Consider the following 26,408-nt stretch of genomic DNA (forward strand, 5'->3'; position numbering starts at 1 on the left):
CATTGTAAACTGTGAGGAAGACCGTGTAGAACGCCAACAGGGCACGGGAAGTTGGTGACATAGGTGGCAGATGATGTTCAATGCAGAGAGGCGTGAGGTCATGTATTTTGGTCGGACGAACATGGGAAGAGACAACATAAAATAGGGGTAACAACTCTAAAGGGGGTGCTGGAGCCATTGAAGGTGGCATGACAGATTGAGAGAGTAGTTAATAAAGTTTACAGTATCCTGGGCTTTATTAATAGAGGCATAGAATGCAAGGAAGTTCATAGAATCATAGAATTTGCAGTGCAGAAGGAGGCCATTTGGCCCATCGAGTCTGCATCGGCTCTTGGAAAGAGCACCCGACCCAAGGCCACACCTCCACCCTATCCCCAACACGAAGGCCAATTTTGGACACGAAGGGCAATTTATCATGGCCAATCCACTTAACCTGCACATCTTGGACTGTGGGAGGAAACCGGAGGACCCGGAGGAAACCCACGCACACACGAGGAGGATGTGCAGACCCCGCACAGACATTGACCCAAGCCGGAATCGAACCTGGGACCCTGGAGCTGTGAAGAGATTGTGCTATACACAATGCTACCGTGCTGCCCTTCTCGGAGTAAAAATAAAATGAGTGGCCGTGGTTCCTGCCCTCACTCTGGCGGGGCAGGTCCTGATGGAGCTGGCAAGGCCGGCTCCGGACATCAGCGCGCCAACGTTAACGGGCACCCTGATCACAACTGAAGATCAACTCAAACCCCCACCCACAGGACTCACCGGCATCTCCCGCCACCCCCCCCCAAAATAATTGGGGGCGTCTCTCCCATCCCCAAACCAGGGAAATATGGCCAATGTTCCCTCCCCCCCCCCCTCAATGCATGCACTCCTACTGTGCCTGCAAACCCTCCTCACTGCCCGCTCCTCCTTCCCTATCCCTGCCCCTCTCAATGGCCGTGGCACTCTCCTCCTACACCCCCCCCCCCCCCCCCCCCCCCCCACACACACACATGGGAAGCCAACCCCCCCTCCCTCAATGCAGCTTCCCAGAGGGCCGGCCCCGGCACTGCCTCCTGGCACTGATTGGCACTGCCAGGTTGGCACTATACCAATATGGCAGTGCCCACCTGTACCAAGGGGCGGTGCCAGGGGTCCTGCTTTCCCCCTGGGGGCTACGCTCACATTTGGGCTTTGCACGGGGGGGGGGGGGGGCCTGGGGTGCTGGTTGACGTCTTCAAACAGCTGTTGTAAACCTTGCAGATGTGATATCACGTCGGCGAGAGGTGTGAGTATTCAGTGAGGGGGTAGCCCCGGCCGGGGGGGGGGCTGGGTACGCCACTGCATCAGCAGTAAACAAAGGATTGAGTTTGATAGACACACCAGAAGCAAGACTGTAGCCGCAAGAACCAAAACCTTTGTGGATTTTCTGGCACTAAAACCAATCTATGAAAGGGAAGCGGTGAATAAAATTGTAATTTGCTTGGGGTCCCTCTCGGTGAAGGACATAGAGCAGCGTCTGGGCAGAGGTGGAAACTGGGCAAGTGGATTACCCGTTAGTAACTGAACCCACAGAACTTCGACCAATTTAACCTGATCAGCACCCAGTCGATTATTGCAGAGGATGCTCTGACCCATGCCCATTGCCATAAATATGCGGGGGGGGGGGCACAATCTAACCAAAATAATGATGTGGAGATGCCGGCGTTGGACTGGGGTGAGCACAGTTAAAAAGTCTTACAACACCAGGTTAAAGTCCAACAGGGTTGTTTTAAACACAGAAATTTCACCTGAGGAAGGAGCAGTGCTTCGAGAGCTAGTGTTTAAAACCAACCTGTTGGACTTTAACCTGGTGTTGTAAGACTTCTTCCTGTGCTAACCAAAATAAAACAGAGTCCATTCTGGGTGGGATTAGAGGCGGGTCGTTCCCGATGCTACAGGGGCCCCCAGACCCTCCCAACGTCCCAACTCGCCTATAAGGTGGTCCTTGGGGGGGGGGGGGGGGGGGGGCGGGGCCCAGGCCCCACTTCATACAGGAAGGGCACCCTCGAGTCCAATCCCTGCCACCCTGGCAGTGCCATCTGGGCAACTTGGCAGTGCTTGGTTAGCCAGCCAATTGGCACTGTCAGGGTGCCCAGGCTGCAGTGGCAGGGTGCCCAGGTGGTACCAGCAGTGGCAGGGTGCCACCCTGCCTGGAGACCGACCTCCCGGGGGCCTCCGATCGGCTGAGAGACACCCCCCCCCCCCAGTGCCATTCCACCTGGTCGCCGTTGTGCGGAATGACGCCTGGCTGAGGTTTCCTCGACGAGGCCGATAGATGCCGGGAGCCGGCAAGTTCTGGCTTCAGCAGAGTTTCTAAACTCACTTAACTCTGCGAGTCTGGGTTCTGCCTAACGATTCGGGCGGGACGTGGCCTGTAAATCGTGCCCGTGATCTCGCCAGGGAGAATTGATAAAGCGCCATTCACGGCCTCAGATCATCCTTGGAAGCTTCTGAAGGGTAGCCACTGTACAAATGTGGGAAACACAGCCGCTAATTTATTTATTTACTCATTCAGTCATTGTATGTGGGCGTCGCTGGTCAATGGCAGCATTGATTGCCCATCCCTAACAGCACTGGCAGCGTGTCACTGCAGATACACTGATCGGGCCGTCCGACAATCCTTTAGGGGAGACAGTGGTAATGACAAGGCCCTAATAATCCTGAGGCTCTGGGGATGAGGATTGCCTGTGTAGCAATTAATAAATCTGGATCTGTAAAGCCGGTCTCGGGTATGGTGACCAAGGGTAATTAGGGACGGGCAACACAAGATGGCAACCGTGAAATAATTGTCATCACAACCCATCTGGCCCACTAAGGCCTTTGAGGGGAGGAAAATCTGCCATCCTTACCTGGTCTGGCCTCCTCCAGACCCCAAGAAATGTGGTTGACTCTTAACTGCCCTCTGAATGGGCCCAGTATGGATCTTAGGGGCAGCACGGTAGCACGGTGGTTAGCACAATTGCTTCACAGCTCCAGGGTCCCGGGTTCGATTCCCCGCTGGGTCACTGTCTGTGCCGAGTCTGCACGTTCTCCCCGTGTCTGCGTGGGTTTCCTCCGGGTGCTCCGGTTTCCTCCCACAGTCCAAAGATGTGCGGGTTAGGTGGATTGGCCATGCTAAATTGCCCGTAGTGTCCAAAATTGCCCATAGTGTTGGGTGGGGGTTACTGGGTTATGGGGATAGGGTAGAGTTGTGCGTTTGGGTAGGGTGCTCTTTCCAAGAGCCGGTGCAGACTCGATGGGCCGAATGGCCTCCTTCTGCACTGTAAATTCTATGAAAAAATGAAAATGAAATTTGTCACAAGTAGGCTTCAAATGAAGTTACTGTGAAAAGCCCCTAGTCGCCACATTCCGGCACCTGTTCGGGGAGGCCGGTACGGGAATTGAACCGCGCTGCTGGCCTGCCTTGGTCTGCTTTAAAAGCCAGCTCTTTAGCCCTGTGCTAAACTGGCCCCTAATTAGGGATGGGCAGCAAATGCTGCCCTTGCCTGTGGCACTCACATGAAAATGAAAAATGAAAATCGCTTTTTGTCACGAGTAGGTTTCAATGAAGTTACTGTGAAAAGCCCCTAGTCGCCACATTCCGGCGCCTGTCTGGGGAGGCAGGTACGGGAATCGAACCGTGCTGCTTGGTCTGCTTTCAAAGCCAGCGATTTAGCCAAGTGAGCTAAACCAGCCCCTAAAACGATATCAGAGCAGGGTCCCAGTGCTGTGAGCAATATTGATCTCTCAATCGACAGCCCTTGGAAAGGACAGGATTATTTTGCCGTGCTTTCAGCACAGTATTTCCATTCAGAGTTAGGTTAAGGCGGGCTCTGGGCCATAATGACAACAAGGTGCTGACCTGACAATGACACTGCACTCGACGGAAGGGCTCCAGTCGACCATACAGAACAGCCAGTTACAGAGAAGGAGACAGTCAATATTTGGAGGCTGTGTGTTACAGAAGTACTGGTTACCTCGGGAGAAGTATTTATAAGTTAAAACATAGGGAAACTAAAAGTCCATTAAATCCAGAAAGAGTCCGTTAAAGCCTGGGTACCTTTGATTCAATCTGCTCTATTTAGACACTTGGTACTGATAGAAATAGATAGAAATAGAACAGCACAGAACAGGCCGTTCGGCCCTCGATGTTGTGCCGAGCAATGATCACCCGACTCAAACCCACGTATCCACCCTATACCCGTAACCCAACAACTCTCCCCCTTAACCTTTCTTTTAGGACACTACGGGCAATTTATCACGGCCAATCCACCTAACCCGCACATCTTTGGACTATGGGAGGAAACCGGAGCACCCGGAGGAAACCCGCGCACACAGGGGGAGGACGTGCAGACTCCGCACAGACAGTGACCCAGCCGGGAATCGAACCTGGGACCCTGGAGCTGTGAAGCAACTGTGCTAACCACCACGCTACCGTGCTGCCCTATTAATTCTATTAAAAGGGAGTAGTTATGCCATAAGCCTAAGCCTGTTTGTTAGTGATTTAGTTGCAGATTACAGGTCGGGTCAGCACACGGCCCACGCCATGTTGCTCGGCACGACCGCTGCAGATCGTCAGCCGTGCGCATGCACGACCCGGCACCCGGCTATTCTCCGGCCGTTTTCAGCGCTGGAGGCCGGTGTTTTGGTCGGCGCCGGTGCCAGCCCATCACCGGTACCGGAGTCAGTGAGGGGTTCGTGACGATTGTCTTTTGCGTAGACCTCCCCCCCCCAGATTCTCCGTTCCAGCCGGCATTCAGCCGCAGGAACGGGAAATCCCGCCCGGGTGCTGAATGGGCTTTCGTCAGAGAATGGCTATGGAGAGGGTGCTGAGGAGATTAACCTGGATGGTGCCAGGGATAAAGCAATTCAAATACCAGGAGACATTAGAAAAACTGGAATTGTTCTCCCTTAAGAGCACAGACTCAATGGGCCGAATGGCTCTGTGGGCTGGATTTAACGCCGGTTTGATGGTGGGGAGTGTTTGTCCAAACCAGCCTGTCTGCCGGCCGCCCATCACAATGACACCAGCGGCAGGGGTGGCATTGGGTGCGCCATCCATTTGTCGGCCATATGAGGCCCTTAATTGGGCAATTAATTTCCATTTAAGGGTCGTATCCCGCTGCGTGCCGCTGGCTCAGGGACAGGCTCCAGCCAGGCAGCCAGCCTGGGCACTGAGAGCTGCCAGCCTCTGATTGGACGGCAGCTCTCCGAGACGGACCTCCTGAGGAGCAGAAATCCTGCCTCCAGCCGATTAACGGCCAATTGGCGTGCCTGTTGGTGAGCTGGGGGTTAGCCCAGGAGTGGGAGGGTGAACTCTGACACCTCGCATAATTCTGCCCATTTGTTCCCATGAAAAGGTTGATAAATGAACAAAAATACTAACATAGAAACAGGAGTAGGCCATTCAGCCCCTCAAGTCTGTTCCACCATTCAATAAGATCAGGGCCAAAATTCTATATTAACTCCAGTAACCCACCTGAGTGGGTTCCCTTGTAACCCCCTCAGTCTTGAATATATTCAACGATGGTGTGTCCTCTCTGGGGTCGAAAATTACAAAGATTCACAACACATGCCAGCTGATGCTATCAAACATCATCGCTGAGCTCAATGAACTACCAACTATTGAAGTCAATCTAACGAGGAACAAGTTGCCTTATTAAAGTACGTACACTCCCCCCTCACCTCCATACTCCACCCCCTGCACACCTCCACACTCCCCCACACCGTTCTCCGTCCCCCCCCATATTGCTCTCCACTCCTGCAACCCTCACTCATTGCCCACCCTCCCAAAACCATCTCCATCCTCCCCACACCCATCTGCACCATCCCCCCACCCCATATCCCATACTCCCCACCTCCAACCGATACCCCACCCTCCAGTACCATCCGCACTCTGCACCTCACCCGTCCACACACAACCACACCCTCACCCCCAAACTCCACCCATCCCCACCCCATATCCCCACCCCATAAACCACCCCCAAACCCTACCCTCCCACACCCAACCCCACCCCATATCCCCACCCCCAAACCCTACCCTCCCACACCCAACCCCACCCCATACCCCACCCCTCCCACACCCATCCCCACCCCATACCCACCCCCATACCCCACCCTCCTACACCCATCCCCACCCCATATCCCACCCCCAAACCCTACCCTCCCACACCCATCCCCACCCCATATCCCACTCCCAAACCCTACCCTCCCACACCCAACCCCACCACATATCCCACCCCCAAACCCTACCATCCCACACCCAACCCCACCCCATATCCCACCCCCATAAACCACCCCCAAACCCTACCCTCCCACACCCATCCCCACCCTCCCACACCAATCCCCACCCCATATCCCACCCCCATAAACCACCCCCAACCCCTACCCTCCCACACCCATATCCCACCCCCATACCCCACCCTCCCACACCCATCCCCACCCCATATCCCACCCCCATAAACCACCCCCAAACCCTACCCTCCCACACCCATACCCCACCCCCAAACCCTACCCTCCCACACCCATACCCCACCACCATACCCCACCCTCCCACACCCATCCCCACCCCATATCCCACCCCCATAAACCACCCCCAAACCCTACCCTCCCACACCCATACCCCACCCCCATACCCCACCCTCCCATACCCATCCCCACCCCATACCCCACCCCCATACCCCACCCTCCCACACCCAACCCCACCCCCATAGCCCACCCCCATAGCCCACCCTCCCACACCATCCCCACCCCCTACGCCATCGCCATACCCCACCCCCATACCCTACCACACCCATCCCCACCCCATACCCCACCCCTATACCCCACCCTCCAACACCCATCCCCACCCCATACCCCACACGAATCCCCACCCCATACCCCACCCTCATACCTACCCTCCCACACCCATCCCCACCCCAACCCTCCCACACCCATCCCCACCCCAACCCTCCCACACCCATCCCCACCCCATATCCTACCCCCATACCCCACCCTCCCACACCCATCCCCACCCCATATCCCACCCCCATAAACCACCCCCAAACCCTACCCTCCCACACCCATCCCCACCCCATACCTCACCCCCATACCCCACCCTCCCACACCCATCCCCACCCCATATCCCACCCCCATAAACCACCCCCAAACCATACCCTCCCACACCCATCCCCACCCCATACCCCACCCCCGAACTCCACCCTCCCACACCCATCCCCCCATATCCCACCCCCATAAACCACCCCAAACCCTACCCTCCCACACCCATACCCCACCCTCCCACACCCAACCGCACCCCATCTCCCACACCCAACCCCACCCCATACCCCACCCCCAAACTCCACCCTCCCACACCCATCCCCCCCATATCCCACCCCATAAACCACCCCCAAACCCTACCCTCCCACACCCATACCCCACCCTCCCACACCCAACCCCACCCCCATAGCGCACCCTCTCACACCACCCCCCTACGCCATCGCCATACCCCACCCCCATACCCTACCCTCCCACACCCATCCGCACCCCATACCCACCCCCATACCCCACCCTCCCACACCCATCCGCACCCCATACCCCAATCCATACCCCACCTTCCCACACCCATACCCCACCCTCCCACACCATACCCCACCCTCCCATACACACCCTCCCACACCCACCCCATACCCCACCCTCCCACACCCATCCCCACCCCATACCACACCCTCCCGCACCCATCCCCACCCCATACCACACCCTCACACACCCATCCCCACCCTCCCACACCCATCCTCACCCCCATATCCCACCCCATACCACAACCCCATACCCCACCCCCCCACACCATCCCCACCCTCCCACACCCATCCGCACCCCATACACCAATCCATACCCCACCTTCCCACATCCATACCCCACCCCATACCACACCCCCATACCCTACCCTCCCACACCCATCCCCACCCCATACCACACCCTCCCACACCTATCCCCACCCCATACCACAACCCCATACCCCACCCCATACCCCATACCCCAACCTCCCACACCCATACCCCAACCCATACCCCACCCTCCCACACCCATCCGCACCCCAAACCCCAACCCATACCCACCTTCCCACACCCATCCCCACCCCATACCCACCTTCCCACACCCATCCCCACCCCATACCCCACCCCCATATCCCACCCCATACCCCACCCTCCCACACCATACCCCATCCCCATACCCCATACCCCACCCTCCCACACCCATCCCCACCCCTTTCCCCACCCACATACCCACCTTCCCACACCCATCCCCACCCCATACCCACCCCCATATCCCACCCCATACCCCACCCCCATATCCCACCCCATACCCCACCCTCCCACACCCATCCCCACCCCATACCCCACCCTCCCACACCCATCCCCACCCCTTACCCCACCCACATACCCACCTTCCCACACCCATCCCCACCCCATACCCCACCCCCATATCCCACCCCATACCCCACCCTCCCACACCCATCCCCACCCCATACCCCATACCCCACCCTCCCACACCCATCCGCACCCCAAACCCCAACCCATACCCACCTTCCCACACCCATCCCCACCCCATACCCCACCCCCATACCCCCATATCCCACCCCATACCCCACCCTCCCACACCATACCCCACCCCCATACCCCATACCCCACCCTCCCACACCCATCCCCACCCCCATACCCCACCCTCCCACACCCATCCCCACCCCATACCACAATCCCATACCCCACCCTCCCACACCCACCCCCACCCCATACCCCACCCGATACCCCACCCTCACACACCCATCCCCACCCCCATACCCCACCCTCCCACACCCATCCCCACCCCATACCACAATCCCATACCCCACCCTCCCACACCCACCCCCACCCCGTACCCCACCCCATACCCCACCCTCCCACACCCATCCCCACCCGATACCCCACCCTCCCACACCCATCCCCACCCCATACCCCAACCCATACCCCACCTTCCCACACCCATTCCCACCCCCACGTCATTGCCATCTCTCCACCCCATACCCCACCCCCCCACACCATCCCCCACCCTCCCACACCCATCCGCACCCCATACCCCAACCCAAACCCCACCTTCCCACCCCCATACCCCACCCTCTCACACCCATCCCCACCCATACCTCACCCTCCCTCACCCATCCCCACCACATACCCCACCCTCCCTCACCCATCCCCACCCCCACACCCCACCCCCATACCCCACCCCCATACCCCACCCTCCTACACCCATCTTCACCCCTACACTCCACCCTTCCACACCTATCCCTCACCCATACCCATAACCCTGCATCCTGCCCTCCCACCCCTCCCCACCTACATCCTCCCACGCCCGTCCCCACCCTCCAACACCTATTCGCATCCCCACCCCACACCCCATTCCCCTGCAGCCACCCCTGCCACCACTGCAACATGCCAATTGGGAACTTGCATTCTGTTCAAAAAAAAATCTGCAAATAACAAGCTGGTATCAGTAAAAGTGTTGTTAAATCCGCGACTCTAACTTTGGTCCCTCAGTAACGCGGTTGACTTTTAGCTTGCATTTAAAGCTACCATTCAGTTGCATCAGATGGTTTACAGGGCATTGGCGAGAAAACAATTTACTTAAGGAAGGATGTTCTTGCATTGGACGCAGCTCAGTGAAGGTTCATTGGGGTGGTTCCTGGGGATGAATGGTTGCCCTTTGAGGAGGTTGGGCCTCTACTGCTCAGAGTTTCGAAGATTGAGAGATGATTTTATTGAAACACATAGGGCGCGATTCTCCCGAGTCACGAAGACTCGGGAAGCTGGCGTCAAAAACGGGCGGGTTTGACACCAGCCTCCGCCCCCCCCCCGACCGGGAACCGATTCAGCTCCCCGGTCGGGGCTAGCATCGCGCGGCCGTGAACTCCGGCATCGCGGGCTTAACGATTTTCGTTAAGCCCGCTAGCCAGAGTTAGCGACGGCTGACGCGTCAGATGACGTCAGCCGCGCATGTGCGGATTGGACGACTCCAACCCGCGTATGCGCGGATGACGTCATCACGCATATGCATGAAACCCACGCATGCGCGGGCCGGTATGCCCCTCAGCCGCCCCGCGAATGGATACAGCGGGAGGGCGGAGGGAGAAAGAGTGCGCGGGGTAAGTACCCGCTGCCCGCGATCGGTGCCCACCGATCGCAGGCCCATGGCACCCTTGGCACGGCCGTGGTACTGCCGTGCCAATCGGTGCCGTGGTTCCCCAGATCGGGACTTTACGGCCGTTTTTACGAACGGTCAGGCCAGGTGTGTTTTACGTTCATAAAAACGGCCGTAAAGGCCTTGGAAATCGGCCCATCGGCCAGGGGTGAATCGCTGCTCGCCGTAAAAAAATGGCGGGCAGCGATTCGTGTCGGGAGGCGGGCGTGGGGGGGGGGGGGGGAGAATAGCGGGAGGGCGTCGGACCAGCATGGCCGTAAAAATTTACGCCGCCCGCCATTCTCCGCCCCGTCGTGAGTGCGGAGAATCGCGCCCATAAGATTCTGAGAGGGGGCTCAATCGATCAATTTTGCTTTATTCTTTCGTGGGAGGTGGGCCCCGTTGGCAAGGTCAGCATTTGTTACCCATGCCTAACTGCTCTTGATCTGTGAGTCTTGCTAGTCCATTTCAGAGGGCAGTTAAAAGTCAACCACATTGCTGTGGGCCTGGAGTCACATGTCAGCTAGACCAGGGAAGGACGGCAGAGTTCCTTCCTTAAAATGAATTACAGAGCCAGATGGGATTTCAACACCAACCGACAATGGCCACCAGCTTTATATTCCAGATTTCATTCATTGAATTCCGATTCCTTGAGCTGCTATTGTTGAATGTGAATCTAGTAGCCTTAGTCTCTGGGTTATTAGTTCAATAACATTACCATTATGTTGCCATTTGGGCAGCACGGTGGCATTGTGGATAGCACAATTGCTTCACAGCTCCAGGGTCCCAGGTTCGATTCCGGCTTGGGTCACTGTCTGTGCGGAGTCTGCACATCCTCCTCGTGTGTGCGTGGGTTCCCTCCGGGTGCTCCGGTTTCCTCCCACAGTCCAAGATTAGGTGGATTAGGTGCAGGTTAGGTGGATTGGCCATGCTAAATTGCCCTTCGTGTCCAAAATTGGCCTTAGTGTTGGGTGGGGTTACTGGGTTATGGGGACAGGGTGGAGGTGTTGACCTTGGGTAGGGTGCTCTTTCCAAGAGCCGGTGCAGACTCGATGGGCCGAATGGTCTCCTTCTGCACTGTAAATTCTATGAGATAGACTAGAGGTGGGGGACATAATTTCAAATTAAGTGGTATCTCAGTTAAGTCGGAGATGAGGAGGAATTTTTTCTCTCAGAGGGTCACTGGTCTTTGGAATTCTCTTCAACAGAGAGCAGTGGAGGCCGTATATTCAAGGCTGAATTAGACAGATTTTGATCGACAAGGGAGGCAAATGATATGGGAGAACAGACAAGAAAGTGGGGTTAACAGTTCAGATCAGCCATTGACTGGTGGTACATGCTCTCGGAGCCGAATGGACTACCCCTGCTCCTATTTTTCATATTTTCTTCCTTACATTTTCTTTCGAAGAGGGCTGTAGAAACATTGAAACATAGAAAATAGGAGCAGGAAGAGGCCATTCGGCCCTTCGAGCCTGCTCCGCCATTCATTATGATCATGGCTGATCATCCAACTCAATAGTCTAATCCCGCTTTCCCCCCCCCCCCATAGCCTTTGATTCCCTTCGCCCCAAGTGCTACATCTAACCGCTACTGGAAAACATGCAATGTTTTGGACTCAACTACTTCCTGTGGTAACAAATTCCACAGGCTCACCACTCTCTGGGTGAAGATATTTCTCCTCATCTCTGTCCTCAATGGTCTACCCGTATCCTCAGACTGTGACCCCTGGTTCTGAACACCCCCACCATCGGGAACATCCGTCCTGCATCGACCCTGTCCAGTCCTGTTAGAATTTTATAGGTTTCTATGAGATCCTCCCTCATTCTTCTGAACTCCAGTGAATACAATCCTAACCGTCTCAAACTCTCCTCATACGTCAGTCCCACCATCCCAGGGATCAGTCTGGTAAACCTTTGCTGCTCTATCTCTATAGCAAGAACATCCTCTGTCAGATAAGGCGACCAAAAAACTGCACACAATACTCCAGGTGTGACCTCACCAAGGCCCTGTATAATTGCAGCAGGACATCCTGCCCCTGTACTCGAATCCTCTCGCTATGAAGGCCAACACACCATTTGCCTTCTTTACCGCCTGCTGCACCTGCATGTTTACCTTCAGCGACTGGTGTACAGGGACACCCAGGTCTCTATGCACATTCCCCTCTCTCAATTTATAGCCATTCAGAATATAATCTGCCTTCCTGATCTTGCTGCCAAAGTGGATATCTTCTCGGGGAAATGGAGACGACAGAGAGCAAACAGGCATATCCCAGGACGGAATATTCAAAAATGAAAGGTCCTCACCTTTTCTATTCACCGTGGCAAAGTGTTGGGCGACTGGCCAGGAGAGTACCGTCATGGCTGCCAGGGCTCCAATATGCAGATATGGAGCAGTGACCTGGCACAACATGAATGCAAAAACAAATATTAAAAGCAAAGGTAAATAATGTCACAAGGACTTAGCAGTGTCGCGTAAATCAGCAATTTTCCCTCGACTCGCTTTTCTCTCTCGGCCAAAAGTCTTTCTGGACAGAATTCCTGCGCTCCATGCGCGGAGCAGCACGCAACCGCACGTCGCAGGCGTTGGTGTAAAGGCAACGCTCTCCCGACGTTAACCCGGGATGGGATCTATGGCCCTGCTCCCATATAGGAACTTTTCTCCTTCAGTCGAGGGCAGAGTGCGGGGTCGCCCTCCCCTACGAGCCAGATGTTTGCGGGCTGACAGCGCCACTCCAGAGATTTGGGCAGAAATATCAGGGCTGACGCTCCAGCGCAGTGCTGAGGAAGCACTGCGCTCTCCACCTTTCGGGGAAAACGTTAAGCCAACTGTCCTCTCAGGCCAACATAAAGTTGTCACAGTCACTACTTCAAGGAAGAGCACAGAGTTCTCCCTCAACTAACATCACACGGATTCAAAGTGATTGGTAGAAAGATTCAGAGGGGCGATGAGGAGAAGATGGTTCCCCCCCAGAGGGTGAAGTCATTGTCGGGATGTAAACTTCCAGCGCTCTGGACCAAATACTGGGAAGTCAGGTTAGGATTGGGCGTGTTCGTTTTCCAGCTGCCGCAGACACGATGGGCCGTGTCCTCTTTGACTTTCTACGATTCTATGATCATTAAAACAGAGTATCGGCTCATTATCTCGCTGCTGTTTGTAGGAGCTTGCTGAGCACAAATTGGCTGCCACCTTACCTACGCAGTGGTCAGCACTGTTGCTTCACAGCGCCAGGGACCCGGCTTGGGTCACTGTCTGTGCGGAGTCTACATGTTTTATGCACGATCAATTGCACGAAAGACTCAGATTGGTATAACTGTGGCTTTATTACAGTCAGATACGTGGCCTCCTACTGCAGCTGGTGAAATGGCCGATCAGGACGAGGACACACATATTTATACGGCTCCTTGTGGGCGGAGCTAGCCAGCAGGGGCTACCGGCGAACCTGTAGTGCAGGTCCTACCGTACATCCCCTAATACAGGTGCACAGTGGTTCACCACAACGTTCTCCCTGTATCTGCATGGGTTTCCTCCTGGTGCTCCGGTTTCCTCCCACAAGTCCTGAAAGACGTGCTTATTGGGTGAATTGGACATTCTGAATTCTTCCTCTGTGTACCCAAACAGGCGCCGGAGTGTGGCGACGAGGGGATTTTCACAGTAACTTCATTGCGGTGTTAATGTAAGCCTACTTGTGACACCAATAAAGATGATTATCTTTACGACAATGGTTTCACCATCACTGAATTCTAATTCCACCATCCGCTGTGGTGGGATTCGAACACAGGTCTCTGGGCTACTAGCCCAGTGACACCACTACACCACTGCCTCGCAAGCACGCTGTGTAAAAAGAATTTAATGAGATAATTAAGATCTGACTGCATGACATAAAACCGATTAAATTTAGCACTATCTCATTCAGAGAGAACACAGGATGATTTGCGGAAATGTAGGAAAAATGGTACACTGTAATCTCTCCAATCCAGGGACCTACTCTTCCGAACTATCATGGAGCCAGAGATCTTTCAAGCAATTTGATAATGGCCCTCGACATTGTCAGCGGCATTTTAGTTCAGCACTTTGGGAGTGGAAACAGGGAATATCGAGTATTTGGAAAAGTTTTTTTTTAAATTAATACGGCCTCACAATATTTTATCTGTTTTACACTTTGATGCGCAATCAATGACTACTAAGCAAGGTTGTAGTACAACTGAAGGCTTTAATAAGCTAGATGTTTCCCCCAGTAGCTCAGGTACAGAAAGGAAGCTGTTGGGGCTGCACGGGCTCTTATACCCCGCCTTGCAGGGCGGAGCTACCATACAGCTACCATACAGTCTTGACCAATAGACAACATGCATTATCCACCAATGGTGTTCCAGCATTGCTAGGTACCGTAATACCTCTAACCAGACTACCACACACTTCAGGTAAATATTTACATCTACAGTGGATCTGCGGTTCACACACTTGTGGTTCGGCAACCCAAGGTCATTCCAAAATTCAGAAAAGACTTGAGGTGGAATTTGGCCATTTTTGAGATTAGGTGAGGTGGTGGATGGCTCTGGCCAACCAGAATGGAGGGTCCCAGATTCTGTGCTTAGAACCTCATTAATGATGTATCAGCGAGTTCACCTTTCGACTGCCTCTGGTGGGCCCATTGCTGATCCATCCATCCTTAAAGCACTTCACTGGTTAGTTTGACAGCTGGGTACCTCGAAGTTACTTAAGCCCGAAGGGAGATGTTTTAAACAGTGCAGACAGCTGGGAGCGTGCGGAAGCTGTCAATCATAGCTCAGCGAAAGGAATTTCACTGATAAATGAATGAATGGCTTGCAGATCCAAGATCTGAGGAGGTTTAAACCTAACTGACTGGTTTTCTTATTCCAGGAATGCGTCAACTGACCAGCAGGATCTGGCGATTTGCATTCAGAGCGTATCTCCTCATCTCCAATTGTTTATTTATTTGTTCACTTTCTAGAGTCCAGCATTTGTTGCCGTCCCCAATTATCAGAGAAGGTGGTGGTGAGCTGCTTTCTTGAACTGCTGCAGGCCACGTGGTGTAAGTACGCCCACAGTGCTGTTACGGAGGGAGTTCAGGGATTTTCACCCAGTGACAGTGATGGAACGGTGATACATTTCCAACTCAGGATATGTATGGCATTGAGGGGAACCCGCGGGTGTTGCTGTTCCCACGTGTCCGCTGTCTTCGTTTTTCTAGGCGATAGAGGTGAGGGGTTTGAAAGGTGCTGTCTGTAGGTAAGTTCATGCAATGCATCTTGTAGATGGTACACACTGCGGCCATTGTGTGCTGCTGGTGGAGGATATTAATGGTTAAGGTGGCAAATGGGATGCGAATGAAGCGGGCAGCTTTGTCCTGGATGGTGTCGAGCTTCTTGAGTGTTGGAGCTGCATTCATCCAGGCTCTCTTGGACGCACTCCAGACTCGTAGATGGTGGACAGGCTTTTGAGAGTCAGGTGGTAAGTTACTCGCTGCAGGATTCCCGGCCTCTGACCTGCTCTTGTAGCCACAATAAATATGGGGAGGCAGTGTCATAGTGGTATTGTCACTGGGCTAGTTATCCAGATTAATTATCTGGGGACGCGCCACTGTTGATGGTGAAATTTGAATTGAACAAAAATCTGGAATTAAAAGTCTAACGATGACCATGAATCGATTCTCATAAATAACCACCTGGTTCACTTTGGGTAAGGAAATCTGCCATCCTTACCCGGTCTGACCTATATGTGACTCCAGACCCACAGCAATGTGGTTGACTCTTAACTGCCCCCTCAAGGGCAATTAATGACGGGCAATAAATGCTGGCACATGAACAAATTTTTAAAATCGATAACTAGTCCAGTTCAGAGTCTGATCAAAGGTAACTGTGTTGTACCTCGTGTCTTAATAAAGCTCGTAGTCTCAAAGGTGGAGAAGATGCTTTATTGTGAATTCGTTCTGTCTTCAGAGCTTAACGTACGGCTACCTCAAATGCTGCCTGCTTGTCCTGCTCCCAGTTCTCCCCTCCGTGAAGTGTGTCCTCACTTCCTGTCCCTGTGTATTTATAGCTCTCCCATGCTCCCTCTAGTGCTTGCTCAGTTGTATTGCATCTACACTGATACACAATCACCACAGTAACCACCAGGGTGTTGAAGATGGGGGACTAAGAGCATTAATAACAGAGTGCATCATGAACTCAATGTGAATTTACAAGCCCATGGAGAGGAGTTTGCTGGGACAACCATAGATGTGAGGAAAGGATGTGTCAACGGTGGATAGGGAATTGAAGGAACACCGCTTGAGTTTGGTCACATACCTGAAATGAGAGGGCAAAGGTGTTCCACTCCTCGTGCCACCGATGGTACAGGAAGCCGATAGCGACGGCACAAACACAGAGTACCACAACAATTCCAATCTGAGAGATAGGGAGAGAGAGAGAGCGTATTAATACCCGAGGATTAAAACTCACGTCTTTGCACCTGAATAAATTCAATGGGCGCGATCTAACAGAAAATGTTCTCATTCCGACAGTGCAGAAGGAGGCCAATCGGTCCATCGAGTCTAGATCCACCCTAACCCATAACCCAGTAACCCCACCCAGCCTTTTGGACACTAAGGGGCAATTTATCACGGCCAATCCACCTAACCCGCACATCTTTGGACTGTGGGAGGAAACCAGAGCACCCGGAGGAAACCCACGCAGACAGGGGGAGATCGTGCAATCTCCACACAGATAGTCACCTGAGGCCGGAATTGTGAGGCAGCAGTGCTAACCACTGTGCCGCCATGCTGCCCAGGTGGGTTTGTGCTGGGGGCATCTCCGGCTCTGTTGCCCAGTTCCCCACCACTATCTCACCACACTTAGTCACATTTTCGGGGCCTGGGGAGTTTCTCACCGGATCAACCCACACTTCGGGCGGAATTCACCGGCTGTTTACGCTGACGGGATATTCCGGTCCCACCACCGCCGCACCCCCGCCTCAGATCTCCCGGCGACAAGTGGCGCATTCAACGGGACATCCCGCTGACAATGGCGAGACCAGAAAATCCCACTGGTGGGCCGCCTCTGCCGCCTCCACCCCGGTCGGTTGCTCGGTAAAACCCTCCCTCGGAATTTCTTTCCGCCACTGGGGAGCTGAACTCGCCAGCCAGACCGGCTCCTCAGAGATCGGGGCGTCATTTTTAAAGGGTGCCCCGATCTTTAGGTGAGCTTGAGGGTCTCTAACATCCCCCACCCATGAGCAATCTCACCCCCCACACACGTGGGCACTACCCCACCATCACCCCCTCCGCCCCCAAGTGAGGACACCCTGCTATGCGGTCGCTGGGGACCCCTCCCTTTTCTGGCCTTCCCACGCCCACTTTCGGGCCCCAACCCCCCCTTCCTCTACCTCCACCCTTCACACACCCCCACCCTTCCGGGAGGCCCCTCATACACACCCTTCACCCCCCCCCCCCCACCCCACCTGTAATGCCCCCTTCATCCCACCTTTCATGGACGTGGCTGAACTCATGCCCTGGCGCTCGGCAGTGCCACCCTGGTACCCGGGCATCATGGCACTGCCACTCTGGCACTGCGTGTCCTCTTTGCCAATTAATTTCAAATGTGACCTCTAATCAATGGTCCATTTGTCAGGGCAACTATTTACTTCCTATTTCCTCTGCCATTTTGAATTCCTCGGTTAGATCTCTCCGGAAGCTTGTCTGCTCTAAGGTGAACACTCCCACCTTCCCCAATCTCTCCACATAGCTGAAGCCCCTCATCCCTGCTATCATCCTGTTAAATATCTCCTGTAGCCTCTCTCCAGGACTTCGACATCCTTCTTAAAGTGACCAGCAAGATTCCCAGGACGCAAAAAAAGGTCATGGAGATCCTCAACAGAAGTGAGTGACTGGCACTAATTGAGGGCACGAACTATCTGCCACGTTATGCCCAAAACACAGCGCGGCCTATAGATGCCGGGAGATCTCTCTTCTGGGATCTACCCTGCTCGCCATGCCTCGCGAGATCTAACACGATCCCCTGATCTACCCGAGGCATTGGGATCTAATCCCTTTGCTTCCGGGACCACGGGAGAGCACCGTTCAGTGCTGGTGACCCTCACAAACGGGGACCAGACAGAACGGCACATGTGGAGGGTCACCCAGTGGATCGGAGGCCCCCAGGTGGTTGCGCCTGGGGCAGGGTGGCAGCCTGGCACTGCTGGTGCCACTCTGGGTGCCACTCTGGCAGTGCCACCTGGGTTCCAGCCTGGCATTGACAAGGTGCCCAGGTGGCACTGGCAGATGCTGGGGCACTGCCAGGCTGGTAATGCTGAGGTGCCAGGCTGGTATATTTCCTCTGCCAGAGATCGGGTCTGGGGTGCTGATCGCGTGTGAGGTGAGGTAAGGACCACGTTTTAGGTGAGTTGGGGTTTTTTTTTTAAAATTGCACCCTGATCTCTTCCTGCACTGAGGAGTTCTGGTGAGTGAAGCTTCTCAGTACAGGAAACGGGGCGAAGTACAGCCTTGGTGGGGCGTTCCCCACTGAGGTCCCCAATTGAAACAGAGTCCCCATAAATAGGGTGATGTTTCTCGTCTAAGCGCCCTGAGAAAGGGGAATGACTACCTCAGGAATATGGAGAATCTACAGCACAGAATCAGGCCATTTGACCTGATTAACTTCTGCAGGTGTTTACAGGTCACGTGAGACATCTAGAGAATTTTTAAATACTGGTTTCACCTCGCCATTAGCCCTCAATCCTAATCACCCTCTGGAAATCCACTGATCTTGGAATCGAGAATTCCCGATACTTGCTTGAAGTTGTCTTGTTACACTCAAGGTTAGAGACAAATGCAAGTTTACGGTCAGTGTCATTGCAGACGACGTTAATTACGTTTCCTCACCTTTCTCCCTCCACCCATCGCAACCACAGCCCCCCTCCCTCACCACCCCAGTATCCCTCCATTCTCCTCCCCCTCGCAAGTCCTGCAGACTGAGAGCAGCCGAAAGTCATGGGGGCGTTACATTACCTTGTGACACCAGAATAGGTGCAAACGCTGGCCTTCGCTTAGCAAACAAATCGCCAGAACCTGCAAAGCACAAAGCAGAACATTTCATGGCTTCCGATCAAAATAAATACCATTGAGCTAGTTTTGCACAGAAACCACACAGTCCACCAGGAGCAAGATTCACCTTCATTCACATAGCGCCGCTCACAATCTCGGGGCATCCCGAAGCATTTAACAGCCAATCGAGCGTCTTTTGTGAGGTGCAGTCTCTGCTGCAATGGAGGAAACACAGCAGCTAATCTGTGCACAGCAAGATCCCACACACTTCGCCAGACTCTCCACGTCACGTATCCCAGGTATTATTCTCCTAAATTCCCTCTTGCAGCCACTCCAAGGCTTTGACATTCTCCCGAAAAAGTACAATGCCCAGGATTGGGCACACCCCAGCCGGGGCCTCCAAACGGGGCTCTCTAAAGTTTTGGCGGTCTCAGTTTCTCTGTATTTCCCTCTCTCACTTCAGGAATGAGCTCATTCAACCCTCTTGGCCTGTGTTGCTCAATCGTTCACTCAATCATGTGCAGTGTCTTTTCCTGTTTGGTCATGAGGGACAGCCCACCGTTGGGCTGTGTTGCACAGTTCACTTACCAGTAAGATTGCGATGTAAGTGAAAAACGCTCCTGCCACACCCAGGACCACCACGGACCAAGGAATCCATTTTCCACCATAAAAATTCCTGGGGAAGAGAAGAAAAAAGTAAGTTCCCCATCCAGAGTTTTGCACTTGCAATATTCTCACTTCTGATCGACAAGGGGGGGGGGGGGGTCAAAGGTCATTGGGAGGCAGGGGAGTGGAGTTAAGGCCACAATCCGAGTGGCCACGATCTTATTGGGTAGCAGTGCTGGCTTGAGGGGCTGAATGGCCCAGTTCCCAATTCCGGTACGGTTGGAAAACATTTTGCTCATTAAATCATACAACACAAAAGGAGGCCATTTGGCCTGTCAAGCCTCTGCTAGCCCCTCGAAGAAGCTGTACAATGCCCTACTTCCCCGATACCTTGACTTTTTTTCCTTTTTTTTAAAAAGATGTAGGAAATTCCCTCCTGCAAGCTCCCACTAATTCTGCTTCCAACACCCTTTCTAAGTGTGTCCAGAGCATAACACCTCACTACATCAAAACAAATCTCCCGGATCTCTGCTTCCTTCACCATTTACCATAAGTCTGTATCCTTTGGTTACTGGCTCTCCAGCCACTGGAAAGTTTCCCCCCGAACTACTCTGTCAAAGCCCTCCACAATTCTGAACGTCTGTATCAAACCTCCCCTTAGGGTTCTCTGCGCCAACAACCCCAAAGCCTCCAGCCTCACCATACAACAGGAGTCCCTCATCCCTGGTATCAAATCTGGCAAATCTCCTCTGCGCCCGATCGATGTTCAATGCCTTGGTATCCTTCCTCACGTGCAGTGCCTGGAACTGCACACAATACTCCAGGTGAGGCCTAACCAGCCATCTGTAAAGTTTGCCCACAGGTTCCCTGACTTTGCCCTCTGTGCCCCAATTTGTAAAGCCAAGGATCTGGCATTTCGAACGGGCTCATTGACTTGTTCTGCCCTTGTCAAAGCTTCATATCTGTCAGTGACTAGTGCGTTTGTGCTCACCATCCCAATATCCTTCGTCCATTATATGGAACAGCCCAGTAGATATAGGGACGACACGGTGGCACAGTAGTTAGCACTGCTACCTCACAGCTCCAGGGTTTCTGGCTCAATTCCGGCCTCGGGTGGCTGACGGTGGGACCTGCCGGCCCCGTCGACAGCACCAACCTGCCACGGGTTCCCCGGCAACGGAGGGTACGGAGAAAGGGAAACTGTCGACAGTGGCCGGACCGTAAGATCCCGCGATCGGCCAATGGCGGACCACCTCCACAAAACACACCTTGGTACCTGGCTAACCGATATCGGGAGTTGTGGAAATAAACTTACAGACAAAACTGCTTATTAGATGATGGCAGTATTGAGTTCTATTTCGGTTTGGCAAGTAGCTTCTCCTTCTTGAGTTCTGTGACCCAAGGCAGGCTGGCCCTTGGCGATTATTTGCCAAAGTACAGCAAAGAAACCGTGAGTTTTACTGGAGGTCGGGGCACAGCGACTACCTCAGCTGGAAGGTGGGTCAAGTCCTGTGGGTGTTGGCGTGATGCTGACCCTCAGCTGGAAGGTGGGTCAAGTCCTGTGGGTGTTGGCGTTATGCTGACACTCAGCTGGAAGGTGGGTCAAGTCCTGTGGGTGTTGGCGTGATGCTGACCCTCAGCTGGAAGGTGGGTCAAGTCCTGTGGGTGTTGGCGTTATGCTGACCCTCAGCTGGAAGGTGGGTCAAGTCCTGTGGGTGTTGGCGTGATGCTGACCCTCAGCTGGAAGGTGGGTCAAGTCCTGTGGGTGTTGGCGTTATGCTGACACTCAGCTGGAAGGTGGGTCAAGTCCTGTGGGTGTTGGCGTGATGCTGACCCTCAGCTGGAAGGTGGGTCAAGTCCTGTGGGTGTTGGCGTTATGCTGACCCTCAGCTGGAAGGTGGGTCAAGTCCTGTGGGTGTTGGCGTTATGCTGACCCTCAGCTGGAAGGTGGGTCAAGTCCTGTGGGTGTTGGCGTTATGCTGACCCACACACTAGCGCTCTCACTAACCGAGCTAACCATCTCCTCCCTTTTGCGAGGAAGTAAAATGTAGTTTCAAAACCTCAACTTATTTTTTACTGCGGTTATGAAAAATCAAGTCACTACTTATTTCCCTATTTTTCTCGTTCCCTCCCTGAAGAGGCTGAGCTCTGGTACCTGGACTGCTGACAGTCCAGGGTTTGAACATCTGACCATCAGACCTGCATTAGCATAGTAATACGCTGAAGAGAGCCCTTACCCACGAGAATGGTTATATATTTATACTGCAATCCATTTAAAAATCTTGCATTTGGGCTGTCAACCTTTTACATTATAAATTCCTTTAACACACAGCGGCGCAGTGCTTAGCACTGCTGCCTCACGGCACCGAGGACCCGGGTTCGCTCCCCGCCCTGGGTCACTGCCTGTGTGGAGTTTGCACATTCTCCCCGTGTCTGCATTGGTTTCACCCCAACAAACCAAAAGGATGTGTAGGGTGGGTGGATTGGCCGCGCTAAATTGCCCCTTAATTGGAAAAAAAAATGAATTGGGCACTCTAAATTTATTATAAAAGAACTAAAAATAAATTCCGATAACATTTTACTATAGTACAAGGGATGTGAAACTTCAGTTAAGGAGGTGTTCAAGATCATGGCGGGTATTGAATAGGGATATTGAAAAGTAAATAAGGAGAGGCTGGTTCTGGGGGCAGAGAGGTAGTACCAGAGGAAGAGAATTGGTAAAAGAACCAGCATGTAACAAATTTGTAAATCTAATAAAAACCTGACCGACAATGCTGCTGGTGGACATAAGATTGGAACTTTGACAGACGCAGGCCCCTGGCATCGGCCGAGCCTGGGGAAAGCCACATGTGGTTAAAGTGCCCATTTTTATTTTGAGCATTGTTAATTTAGAGAGACCCTAGATACGTATCACTGAAGATCTCTCTGATGATGTACATAATTCAAGTTTGTACATAATGTAAGGGGCCGGTTTAGCTCACTGGGCTAAATCGCTGGCTTTTAAAGCAGACAAAGCAGGCCAGCAGCACGGTTCGATTCCCGTACCAGCCTCCCCGGACAGGCGCCGGAATGTGGCGACTAGGGGCTTTTCACAGTAACTTCATTGAAGACTACTCGTGACAATAAGCGATTTTCATTTCATTTCAATGTTATGCATGACCGCCAACCAGTAGGTGGCAGTGTAAACCCATCACGTCACCATGTGATCTGGGAGTTGGGAGTAGGTTGTGCTGGGAGATAAGACATATTTGCAGTAGTTCCACAATAGTTGTAGTTGTTTAGTGTTAGTTGTTTACTATTGTATTTATCCTAGTTATCTTACCACGCAGTTGTTCCACAATAAATTATTTTAAACTACATGTTCTGCAGTTCATCATTGACTTCATACAGGACGTGACAATCTCCACAAGCAATCCTGATTTAACACATTGGGACCTGCGTCGCAGTGACTAGTTTGTTAATGACTTGAGAAAATCAGAGTTGAGAGAGCGTCTCCTGCCAATGCCCCACAGCCCGATGTGGCTCCTAAAATGTTTGCCCAGCCCTTGCATAGGTTGTGTGCTCAAGTCTCTGGGGTTGGGATTCAACCCCATGCCCTGCCAACTCCGAGCCGTTGAAAGGCAACGGACCCTGCCAACCCAGATGGGTGAGTTCAGAACTCAGCCCGCCATCAAGTGCCAAATCCAAGATGGCAGATCCACCTCAAAGTGCCGCCAGGGGCAACCGCTGAACTTTGCTGCTGGCAATTCCACTTAGCAACGCCAGGGAACAGCCATCCAAGCAGCTCTGTGGGCATTGCCGTTTGTCATGCGGTTTCTACGGCACCAATCCTGAAAGGGAAAACAGTTATCCCACGCCGCGGAACGCTCCACAAGACCAGGGACTCACCAATCAAAATCATTGTAGTCATTCTTTGCTTCACCCCAGAAGTACAGGAGCACAAATGCCAGGCCAAAGGTCACCACCAGGATTCCGAAGCAGAAAAATTCAAACTGGAGGAGGAAGGAATAGCAATGGAAGGAAATTAGGAAACTGTAGAATCGAATGGCATAGAATTAGGCCACGGGCCCATCATTAGAATTAGAATTAGAACAGTACAGCACAGAACAGGCCCTTCGGCCCTCGATGTTGTGCTGAGCAATGATCACCCTACTCAAGCCCACCCTATACCAGTAACCCAACAACCCCCATTAACCTTATTTTTTAGGACACTAAGGGCAATTTAGCCTGGCCAATCCACCTAACCCGCACATCTTTGGACTGTGGGAGGAAACCGGAGCACCCGGAGGAAACCCACGCACACACGGGGAGGACGTGCAGACTCCGCACAGACAGTGACCCAGCCGGGAATCGAACCTGGGACCCTGGAGCTGTGAAGCATTTATGCTAAACACCATGCTACCGTGCTGCCCTATGTCCATGTCAATCTGTCCAATTGGTCTAACTATTCTTTCCCCAGAGCTCTGCAAATCTTTCCTGTTCAAGTACTTATCCAATTTTGAAAGACACAATTGAATTTGTTTTCCAGGCAGCGTGTTTCCGATCACAACAGCATGCTGCGTGTAAACAATATTCATCTCCCATTCTCATTCTTTACAAATGTCTTGTGGCCTTTGGTTGTTGAACCTCCTGCTAGTGCAAACGATTTCAAACTATTGGGTTCAGCAAACACATTTCCCAGTTGAACATCTCCGTTAACCCTCTCCTTAACCCTCTCTGCTCTCTGCCAATTCTGAAGGGTTGGTTATCTTTGTCACTCTGAGTTACGCGAGAACATATTGGGATAAGGAAAACACATTTCAAAGGCAAGCTTGTTCTTCTAATACTCTCATCGTCAAAGCGAAAACTGTACTTTGAGCCCCCTCTTTATTTGAAACCTTTTGCCTCTCCTGGTAGATAGCGCAGCACGGTAGCACAATGGTTAGCACAGTTGCTTCACAGCGCCAGGGTACCAGGTTCGATTCCCGGCTTGGGTCACGGTCTGTGCGGAGTCTGCACGTTCTCCCCGTGTCTGCGTGGGTTTCCTCCGGGTGCTCCGGTTTCCTCCCACAAGTCCTGAAAGATGTGCTGTAAGGTAATTTGGACGTTCTGAATTCTCTCTCTCTGTAACCGAACAGGCACTGGAGTGTGGCGTCGAGGGGACTTTCACAGTAACTTCATTGCAGTGTTAATGTAAGCCTACTTGTGACAATAAAGATTATTAAAATTATTAATTTGGTATGGCTGAGTAGAGGAAGTATATCCAAAACTCGTTCCTAAGGTGCTCTTCACAAATTTGAATTTATCTCCTTCATCCTTAACAGCCTGATGCAGTCTAAAATTGTAGACTAGAGATATGTTCGTGCCACCCCCTTTTTCTAAGCATCGGACAACCACTTGCATTTATCTAGCGCCTGAAATTTCACAGGAACGATTATTGTAGATCACGACGTATAGGACGACTCGGCATGTGACTCAACCCCTTTTTCAGCCACAAACTGATACACTTGCACTCGTATCCAACAGTTTTAGATGTTGTAATTATTGGTATCTTATAACCGAGCACAAGGGATCGAGCAGGCGAAACGGGCAGATGTGTGGGAGATAAAGACACATCTATTCTTTGCGTCAGATATCGATGACAGTTCAAAATGGTGACCACGCACACCCATTAATAGTAGTTCAATTTTATACTTGGTGTATATATTGTGGTGATATGCATATGCATAGCAATGTATATAGTTGGATGCAAGACCTCCGACCAGCAGGTGGGGACAGTGATCCACCGTGTGACTCCACAGATCAACAGTTGGTAGTAAGTCATACTAAAAGACGGTCACATTAGAAGTAGTTCCAGGAGAATTCACTTATTCATCCGTTTGTATTATAGTTTCTTTAGTAACCTTTCCACGTGTTCATTTTGTTAGTCAAAGAACTAGATGTTCTGTGTGCATCTTTACCACGGCCACAACATAGAGCATAACAGTGGACCCCAGTTCTCAAGGCTTCAAAAGCCAACTTATACGCCGACATAAAATGTCGGAGCCGAAGTAGGCCATTCGGCCCATTGAGTCTGCTCTGCCATTCAATGACATCATGAATGATCTGATGTGATAATCCTCAACTCCACTTCCCCCCTTATCCCCATAACCCTCGATTCCCTTACTGACTAATAATCAGCCTTGAACATACTTAACGACCCAGCCTCCACAACTCCCTGCAGTAAAGAATTCCACAGATCAATTACCTTCTGAGAGAAAAAAATCCTCCTCATCTGTCTTAAATGGGTGATCCCTGAGTCTACGATTTCAAGACGGTCGGCAAAGGAGCTAAGAGTAAGATGAGGAGAAACATCTTTACTCAGAGAATTATTGGGGTTTGGAATGCGCTGCCTGGACAATGGTGGAGGTGGATTCCACAGGAGGTTTCAAAAGAGAGTTGGATATGTATTTGATATATACAGTGGGGAAGCACAGTAGCACATAGGGTAGCACTGTTGCTTCACAGCTCCAGGGTCCCAGGTTCGATTCCCGGCTTGGGTCACTGCCTGTGTGGAGTCTGCACATCCTCCCCGTGTCTGCGGGGGTTTCCT

General features: G+C 52.7%; 1 protein-coding gene across 4 annotated transcripts in view; it reads right to left on the reverse strand.

The window, feature by feature from the left end:
* Nucleotides 1-26,408, reverse strand: part of gdpd4a (glycerophosphodiester phosphodiesterase domain containing 4a) — a 105,501-nt gene that overhangs the window by 27,759 nt on the left and 51,334 nt on the right. For all 4 annotated transcript variants that reach the window (XM_038818545.1, XM_038818548.1, XM_038818547.1 and 1 more), the window contains 5 exons: nucleotides 23,726-23,829; nucleotides 19,820-19,907; nucleotides 19,196-19,255; nucleotides 16,500-16,598; nucleotides 12,498-12,591 (listed from right to left, as the gene is read on the reverse strand). In XM_038818545.1, coding sequence (XP_038674473.1) covers nucleotides 12,498-12,591; nucleotides 16,500-16,598; nucleotides 19,196-19,255; nucleotides 19,820-19,907; nucleotides 23,726-23,829 — 445 coding nt within the window. The remainder of the gene's footprint in view (nucleotides 1-12,497; nucleotides 12,592-16,499; nucleotides 16,599-19,195; nucleotides 19,256-19,819; nucleotides 19,908-23,725; nucleotides 23,830-26,408) is intronic.

Source organism: Scyliorhinus canicula, chromosome 14 (genome assembly GCF_902713615.1).
Source record: "Scyliorhinus canicula chromosome 14, sScyCan1.1, whole genome shotgun sequence".
Lineage (NCBI taxonomy): Eukaryota > Metazoa > Chordata > Chondrichthyes > Carcharhiniformes > Scyliorhinidae > Scyliorhinus > Scyliorhinus canicula.